The sequence below is a fragment of the Manihot esculenta genome, chromosome 16, assembly GCF_001659605.2.
Source record: "Manihot esculenta cultivar AM560-2 chromosome 16, M.esculenta_v8, whole genome shotgun sequence".
NCBI classification, from domain to species: Eukaryota; Viridiplantae; Streptophyta; class Magnoliopsida; order Malpighiales; family Euphorbiaceae; genus Manihot; species Manihot esculenta.
This window is the reverse complement of record NC_035176.2, coordinates 23,773,140-23,782,276: the sequence shown is the minus strand read 5'-3', so window position 1 is coordinate 23,782,276 and position 9,137 is coordinate 23,773,140. Positions and strand designations below refer to the sequence as shown.

The following is a 9,137-nucleotide window of genomic DNA, read 5'->3' as shown; positions in this document are numbered from 1 at the left end:
AACAATTTAACACATGAAAACATGTTAAAATACCTTCGAAAACATATGTATTACCCTTCTAGAGGGTTCCGACATCCGAGATTCCACCGGACTACAGGAAATCCGATGCCGGACTCTAGCCGGGTATTACAACAGTAAGCATCGCAAACGTCGTCCATAAATTTTTATAAAGAGATTAAATGTAAAAAGATGAAAATGACCGATTAATTTTGATATAAAGATGATGAATCAAATTATTCATTTGGCAATACCTAAGCTAAGTGGTTGTTTACATACTAAACATATTTTTATTGAATTCTGAAAAGTTAAACAATTTTTCATACGTTGTTCATTTTATTTGATTTTTATTCAAAATTATAAATTTTCAAGTTTTTCACAATTCGACATAAATTTTATCATCTTTTAAGTGGAACTATAGTTAAGAAAAACATTTTTTTTAATATTATTTGAAAAATATTAAAATATAATTTTTATATAATTTAATCATAAAACACTAAAGTAACAAATTAATTTTTCACAAATTAATTTTTTGAATAGCATCTAAAATGTGCTTTTTAAAGAAAAAAAAAAAAAAAAAAAACACTTTTTAACCTCCCAAACTCAATGCCAAACGCGCCCTTAATTTCTATGGACAAAATCTATTTTTTTAATTTTTTCTTGTATGACTTCCAAGCTCCTTTTCTTTCTTCCCATATAAAATTCTGCTTTGCTTCTTCATAATTTTATAATTGGGTTTGAAGTTTCGGCTCACGTTTTGATGATTTTTTTTGTTTTTTTTCCTTTTGCTATTCCTTCTTCTTTGCAGCTAAGGATAAGTCCTAAATCTTAGTTTCTCCTTCCGAAAGCTAGGTTGAAGTCCCAAGCTTTTTTCTTCCAAATCTCTCCACCTGATTTTTCACATGGTATTAAAAAAAAAAAGAAAAAGAAAAATAACATATTAAAAATATCTTTTTATCAAACAAATGGAATCCTATCAATAAATTACAAGCAATAAATTGTAATTTATTGATAAAATTTCATATATAATATCTTTTATTATAAATACAAAGTCTTGTACAATGAAAATAATACAAGCTAATAAAAATGTACTGTTACATTTTCTTTCTCCCCTCTTTTTTTTCCTTTTTCTCGTCCTATCTAAAAGCTTCACAATAATCAGTTCTTCACTATAATTTTTCATTCCACATTTTTTATTTTTCAAAATTCATCAAATTTTACTTTTTAAACACTAAATTATATAATACATAAAGCACTAGAAAAAATTATTTTCTACTTATTTATTTTCTCTAATTAATGAAAAAAAAAATAGCATAAAAACTTTTAACTTTTAAATTTTAATTTTCTCCATTTTATAAAAAATTTTCACTTTGTTGATAAAAATGTGCTAAATATAATTTAAAAGCAAAAATTAACTTTTTTAAAAGAAAATTCACTTATTTTTTGAATTTATAATTAATTTTTTTCCATTTTCCTTTACATTACAATCTCAATCCATTATATAATATGTTGTGCTGTATTACATATTATATCAAACTTAAAGAATGACAAATAATAAGTATTTTGAAGCACTCATTTAAAACAAAAAACTCAATAAAAAAGAGCAACCAATTTAAACTAGATCAAGATAGTTCGTTTCAATTTAATTTCGCTTTTAATTCAATTTGATTTTAATAAAATTCTAAAATTCAATTTAAAATTTATTTAATTATTTAATTTTAAAGTGAACCAATCGAATGCTATTGCTCAGCAATCTTCCACTGATCTGTTGGAAGTTTTATCCATTACCATAATAGCCTAGGATAATAGAACTAGCTCATGAAAGAATAAGCCAAAATAAGCGCTTGTAATTTAGCGACCAACTCTACGTAGCCGATGGAAATGGCAGAAGAAAGCAAAGCAAAGTAAGAGACTAATGTGTGTCAATCATGTGTAAAAATTCATGCAACTTAAAAAGAACTGAGGTCACCCAACAAATTTGATTATCGGAACAGCCTTGGTACCGATCTCCTTGGCACTTTCCCTTCAAGCTTTAGTCTTCTATATGCTTCTCTTATGTGACAAGGTCTGATTGGTCCTGATTCTTTCCTCTCTGTCATTACCATTCTAGCTGGAAACCACAGTAACCAATATAAAAAATATAAAAATAAAAATACAGGATGATTGAGCTATTTAAATTTTCATACAAACATTTTCAACCAGCCTAAACCCTGCATGATATCGATATTTTCACATGCATTTTCGTAGGAGTTTTTTTAAGAAGGAAAAAACTGCAAGGTGCTAGATTTATATGGCAGAGTAGTTAGATGTGTCTTTGGCACAAGATGCTATAATCAATAGTCCTGGCGTCTCAATTTTTTATGAGCTCTTTTCTTGCATCCATCTCTGTGTCACAAACTCACATCCTTCTCTATTCTTCTCCACTTTCAAATTTCCTTTTCTTCCGATTCTCTGCCTTCCCTTATTTTGAAAAAGAAATATTTTCTTCATTTTTTTCCTTCTTTCCTCATTAATTCTTCTCCTTCTCAATCAATCCAAAAAGTAATGACCCAGTACTCCTTGGCACCCTTTTGTCCTTTTGTTTCTCTCTTCTCCATTTATGGTTCTCAGACCCATGCTTAAGATGCTTTCGTTTTTTCTTGTCCGAGTGCTTTTCAAGGGTAGAAAGACTAAAACCATAATAGAAGTGATCAATCTAAATTGGATAATGATGACAAAACTACTATGCTATGCTTGATAATGAGTAATAATCTTAGGGTTGTTTTACAGATTATTTAAGAATGTAGGATTATAGTTATAAGTCTTCTAATATCAATAGTTTCATTTTCAATTTAGATTTGTAAAGCAATGGGACCTATGATTCTGATTGTTTTATGTGGGGAACCTGAGCACTCTAATAAGGAGGCAGTAGGGCAACAGTGACATCTCTTGAAAGCAGACTGCCCAGTTTTTTTCCCCTGTTTATTGGACAGGTTTAAAAAACACTACTCTCCCCATCCACTAGAAATGAGCTGTAACAACAAAGACAAGCCTTCCTATCTATTTCTCTCCAAACAGCAGGTTTGTGTCTCCTCTCTCCCTCTCTCCCCCTCCTCTTCTCCGTCCACCCTCTCTCTTTCTCTTATCTTCTTGCTGTACCTTGCACAGAAGATTCCATCTTTTTTTTTTTTTTTTCTGTTTTCTGTTTCTTCTTCCCTTCTCCCCTCCTCCACTTCTCTTCTCTTCCTGCTGTAAGCAGCCTAGCAATATCCTTTTTCTGTTTTCAATTTTTTGTTATGTCTCAGTTCTCCTATCCTCCTATTCTTCCTCCATTCTCTTCTTTTCTTTTCTTCCCAAATGGCTGCATGTTTTTTTATATATAATTTCAGAAATTTCAGATTTTTTTTTTTGTTTATTGTCTTTTTCAAATGGGTGTTCTTATTTTGTTGCTTTCTTTTTTTTTTTTTAAATTAAATCATAGATGGGAGATAAGGATAAATGAATCAACATATAGTGCAAATAGTTTCTTTTTTCTTTTCAACATGTTTGTTACTTCATTAGTTAAACGTATGTCACTTTTATGTTAAATGCCTGTGTGTGCGCGTGCGCGCGTGTATAGGCTTGGCATCTTGCCTCAAAAAGGCTTCACATAAGGCCATAGTTTACCCTCTTGCTTTCGCCTTAATAACACAGGCCAGGCTCTAGGATCTCTTTGTGCCACAATGCACCTTTACCAACTATGGTCTACTAGTGTAGAAACATAAGTTCCTACTTGTTTACATCGATATTTTGATTTACAAGTGACAAGCATTATTACTTCTGGAAATGAAATATGGGAAAACAAATTGACAACTAGGAGATAAACACATACCTGTTTCAATAAGTTCACCAACAAACATTTTCGCTATTCCACAGACAACAATTGTCATTGGTAAAGAAATTTTTTGGGATCCTGTGATGCTTACCAACAACTGCATTCACACCATAACAGAAATGCAATCAATTGAGGCTCACGTCAGTGCATGAAGAAACCAACTTGTACAAGAACTGAGTCACATCTCAAGAATGCTAAAAAGGGAGAAAAAGGTACATTAGACATAATTGTTCCCACCACAATCGACTACTAACTACTCCTTATATCTAGTTCTCTTATATGTAACAAAGTAATTCGCAAACCTACTAGGTTGTGCATGTACAAGCTGAAGAGGATCTTTTGCCAACTTATTCCCCATGTGCAGGGACAAGATGCATCCTCCATATAGAAATCCATGTCATGTTTTCTCTCCTTTATTTTCCTATTCTTTTGTTTCCACTTCTTTCTTTTATGTTTTCTCCCCCTTAATTTATCTTTTTCCATATTCTTTTTGTTTACCCTTCTTTCTTTTCTATTTGTGACATACAAATGAAATAACTCCATTGGCTTGATAAACCCCCTAATAACCCATGTTCATAAATCCATTATGTCTGGACACAAATTCTTGGAATATTAAACACTAGCCAATATAATAAAAAAAAATTATACACACCAAGGAAAGGGATAAAACAAAAGAGAAGATAGGAAAAGAAAGAAGACTGAAGTAATGGATAAAGCATACCCTTCTCATGTTGGCCTTCTGAAGAGCAGATCTACGGAACGATTCATACCTGCTCATCTGATCTTCAGTAAATTGTGATAAGATAGACCTGGATAAGAAAGAACAACAGTTCAGAAGAATATGCCGATTTCTACTTAATCAAATATAAGAATAAAAAACAATGGAGAGTCTCATTTCATCGTCCATGAAGCATCTAATGTGTTTCCCATGGAATTGTAATTATCTTATTCACAAATGATTGCACGCATATGTCTCAAATGCATAACAATACGATAAACTTTTACTTTGTCAGTTGGCTAAGCATGTGGCATTACTTCTTTATTCTCCAGTTTGGAATCAAGAATTTCACAAGCAGTTCAATCCAATTAATTTCTTTTCTATAAATTCTCCTATTTGTAATGAAAAAATTCAATATTTTTAATTTAAAAAGTTTCATTTAAAAAAAATTGAAATCAGGCATAATTGTATAAGAATTCATTTTAATTTTTTTCTTGCAAAATGAATCGTTCCAAACAAGTATATGTATTCCTTGTGGAAGAATTTGTTACTAGTCCTTAGTGTTAGAGTTTGGCTCTTACTAAGCCAAATGCATATGCATAAGAACCATTGGCACCAGTTTTGCTACTATGAGGTTTTCAGATTTTCAAGACTCTTGACCAGCAACTGAAACTTTACAGCTCTGTACTTCTTTTTGTATTCTGATACTTATTAACATTTAACTCTATATCCCAATAATCAAATGCCTCAATTTACTCATTAAAAAAAAAAACTCACTTCCTACTTCAATACCTTGACATTAACCATTGGGTCAACAGCATGGTTTTAACAAATGTTCACATAACAACCGTTATGTAACGGGTTTTGGGGGGCCATCACCTGTTACCCCGTTACACAACAGACCCCTTGAGTTGCAGGTGTAATAGCCGCAACGGTAATTACCGTTACCAATAATTGAAATTCTTTTATATCCTCCCTCTTTTGCCCCTATTCTCATTTTTATCAATTTCCACACTTTCCAACAGCTTCAAAGGCAATATTTTTCAAGTTTTCTCTTTCCTTTCTCTTTCAAATTCCAATATTCCCCGCATATTTCTCACACAAGCTTACAATCATAAACCATTGCATTTCCAAGTTTATCTCTTCTAAAAGATTAGTTAAATTTTCTATATTTTAGTTTTTAGTTGTTTTTCCCCTTTTTTTAAAATTCTTTTTGTAAATTAAAGAGTTAGTTTTGAGTTAACATTGTACTTTAACCTATTAGTTTACTCGATCTATAAAAATTGTGTTAGTTTTTCTTATTTTAAACTATATGATGCTTAATTTAAATTAAATGGTTTATATTTGACGTATTTATGTTTGTTATGCATTTGTTCACATTGTTTTGAATTAAATCTAATCAATATCATTTCATTTTATTAACTTTACAAATTGATTTGAAAATTTTGCATAGCGCCAGGCCATTACTGTTACATTATAGCTGTTACAGTCCTATTTCCGTTACTCGCAACCGCAACCGCGATTTAAAACCATGGTCAACAGTGTACCAATACCAAAAATAAGAATAAGAAAAAACACATACTTTTCAATAGATGAATAACATAAATTGATCCAGCTACTTCTATTAACGATAAACAATTTTCAGGGTAGATATTAATCTAAACACTACAAATATGGAAACAAAACATTACTTTAAACATGTCTGTTAGGAATAAAATAAAAATCAAGTATAGTACCAACATAACATGAAGCAAGAAGGAAAGAGAAAAAGAGCGGATAAATGAAATATATTGCAAGCAAATGCTCCTTTATTGATATAAAATAATAAACCTGTTATTCCATTATAGTATGATCTCAACCTAAGATTGAAGCAATTTTTTCAGTTCACAAAATTTATAATAAAGCATAAAACCTTCTGTCATAAAACCAACTTGGTCAGAAAGCTTCATCACATGTAGCTCCTGTATTCGTCACCATAAAGATGGGTGAGATAATTACTTTTGTAGCAGGCCAACGGTCATCATATCATACTTTCCACAATCCACAGACAAACATCATAAAGAATGGAGAGGGAATATTGTTTGACTTTATTTTGCTATTAATCACAGTTAGAATCTCATGAAATTGAAACCAAGATTAGGTTTTGTATAAGTTAAGATAATATTCTGATGCAGTCAGTGTTTAATCTTCTAAAAGCAAATGTGGGCAACTTATGGCAATTCTCACTTCCCATCTTACATTGTAGAAAATTTGGGTGTCTTCTAGGATTCCTAAAGTTAGGAACATGCCCATGCACAGTATACTAGCTTAAAAGAAGAATTGAATGCAAGAAGATTCATCTTGGTGTCTAGTGAAAGAAAGTGGTCAAAAGCTTTAACAAAAATTAGGTCAACTTGGACAATAATGCTTCAACAAACTAAGAATGCATCAAATAGATGAGAAATTAGCATCTAAAACACATAGGTATCAATTTTTTTATAAATTATGTGGAAAAGGGAATCAACCCAGTCATGGAGAACATGCAAAAGCTCCCTCTAGGAAAAAAACAAAAAAGAATAAAATGCAATACATAGAAAAAATAAAAAGGGTTCACCAACTCCATAGGCCTAGCTTGTCAGTCCATAAGGCCTAATAAGCTAGTCCTACAAAATGATGCACTCAAGCATAACTGTGACGCTCTCTGCACTAATGCATCCTCCTAGCTCATCTTTCTTATTTGTAATCTTACAAACGATCAACAACACCTTTAAAAGAGCCTTCAAATACTCACGGATGATCCAAATATTTACAGGAGGCCTAATGTAAATATAGATGGATCAAATCATTAAACTACTAGTAGAATTCCCCTTTTGAAAAAAAAATAATAATGAGCCATTACGGCATAACCCCGAAAAGCAAGAAAAGCAAAACATCTAGAACAATGAAGGGAACTACACAAATGTAATGTAATAACATAATATAGAAGTACTCACTGCATCTTGGCCATTTTATCAGGGTCAGCACTAGATGGGAACTTCGAAAGCTCAACCTCCATATTATCCTCCTCTTCGTCCTCATCATCTTCTTTGTTTTTGGGCTTGCTTCTAGCAGCAGCCAACATAGGAGCAGAAGTGGATGGGTCAGCAGGATGGACACCGGAGCTTCCAACGTCATCATCTTCTGGCACAACAGCAGGGTCCTGAGAAGCAACAGGACCTTGAGTGTCCAACTCATCAGGGCCAACGGGCGAATCAGGTGGTGTTTCCTCTTGCTCCTCATAAGCTGCTTCAAATGGATCCTTGGATTGCTTCATTGACCTCTACCTGCAATTTTTTCAGTACACACAATATCTAATCAAACCAAGATAAGTTCTCAACATTTTCACAGAGGTAATGGCCTAAAAGGGGACTCAATAGACCATATAAGAATTAAAAATTTGAAACCCTAAAAGGCAAAAGCAAAACGAAGGCCTAAAGTGAGAAGAATCGAAATAAACCTTCAATTTCACAAAATAAACCCTTCAAGAGCAAGCATGATTCGCCCGTATACAAGAGTGGATACAACAAGAATTTCCAATTTCATATTCAGAACACACCGTTTGCAGCACATTCTCAATCTGTCATTTTTAATTACTGAAATTTCAGATTTGGACTGAAATTTCAACCAAACCCATAATGATGATCTTCATGAAGTCGCAACAAACATCAATACAAACACAAACCCATCAATTAGACTGAAACAGAACATGTAATTTCAACCAAACAAACACAAACCCATGAAATTTCAACAACCAAATGGCTAGAGGACAGTCGCATAATGGAAAACGGAAAACAAACAACATTACAACACGTGAGTTTCAACCAAACAAACACATCCATGAAATCGATAGATTTAGAATACTAACCGCAACCAAAGCAGCCGACTGAGGAAGAAACGAAGCAGAATGAAGCAGCAGATGCAATCGAACAAGGGCGACACGCAGCTGAAACGAAGCAGAAGATGAAATCGAAGAACAGAGCTGCTCCTTGTCAAGCTGAATCGAACAACGATGACAAAACGGACGGTGTGCAGCGATTCGGGTGTGCGACGCAGCTACAGCGAGGGTTGAAACAGAGCTGAATCGACCAAAGCTGTTCCTTCTCGTTGTCCAGTTGAACCACTAGTTGAAGGCGTTGCGGCTGAAGACGTGCGTCAGGGGCTCAATGCATGCAGCTGGTGGCTATGGCTGGAGAGTCCTCTACGCGATGGCAAAAAATTGGGAGGTTTCGAGCGTTGGGCACCAAGGGCAGGGCTGTTGGGCTGAGTGAGACAGATTCTTCACTTCGTTTATCCATTATTCGATGAATTCGATTTTAAATAAATCCAAAAATTAAAATTTTATTATTTGTAAAAATTAAATCGAATCGATTTTAAATAGAAATTAATTTAAATTGAATTGATTTGATTTGATTTGATTCAGTTTAATTGATTGAGAGTTTTAATTGACTTTTTATTTTTTACATATTACTTTTAGTATTATGAATTTTAATTAAAATATTTCAATCTTAATTATGATCTAATCTTCTTAAATTATCAAAAATAATATACTAT

At 32.7% G+C, this 9,137-nt stretch overlaps 1 protein-coding gene across 2 annotated transcripts; it reads right to left on the bottom strand.

The window, feature by feature from the left end:
- Positions 1–1,741: 1,741 nt before the first annotated feature.
- On the bottom strand, positions 1,742–8,872 carry LOC110603864 (transcription initiation factor TFIID subunit 11). 2 transcript variants are annotated; one of them, XM_021741843.2, is made up of 5 exons: positions 8,452–8,872; positions 7,541–7,870; positions 4,572–4,659; positions 3,848–3,947; positions 1,742–2,107 (listed from the first exon to the last, which is right to left on the bottom strand). In XM_021741843.2, the coding sequence occupies exons 2-5, from the start codon at positions 7,858–7,860 to the stop codon at positions 1,980–1,982; spliced, it is 636 nt and encodes a 211-aa protein (XP_021597535.1). In that variant the 5' UTR covers positions 7,861–7,870; positions 8,452–8,872; the 3' UTR covers positions 1,742–1,979. The 2 variants fall into 2 exon arrangements, with proteins under 2 accessions (XP_021597535.1, XP_043807881.1); XM_043951946.1 differs by lacking the exon at positions 1,742–2,107 and adding an exon at positions 2,132–2,666.
- Between the last annotated feature and the right edge of the window lie 265 nt (positions 8,873–9,137).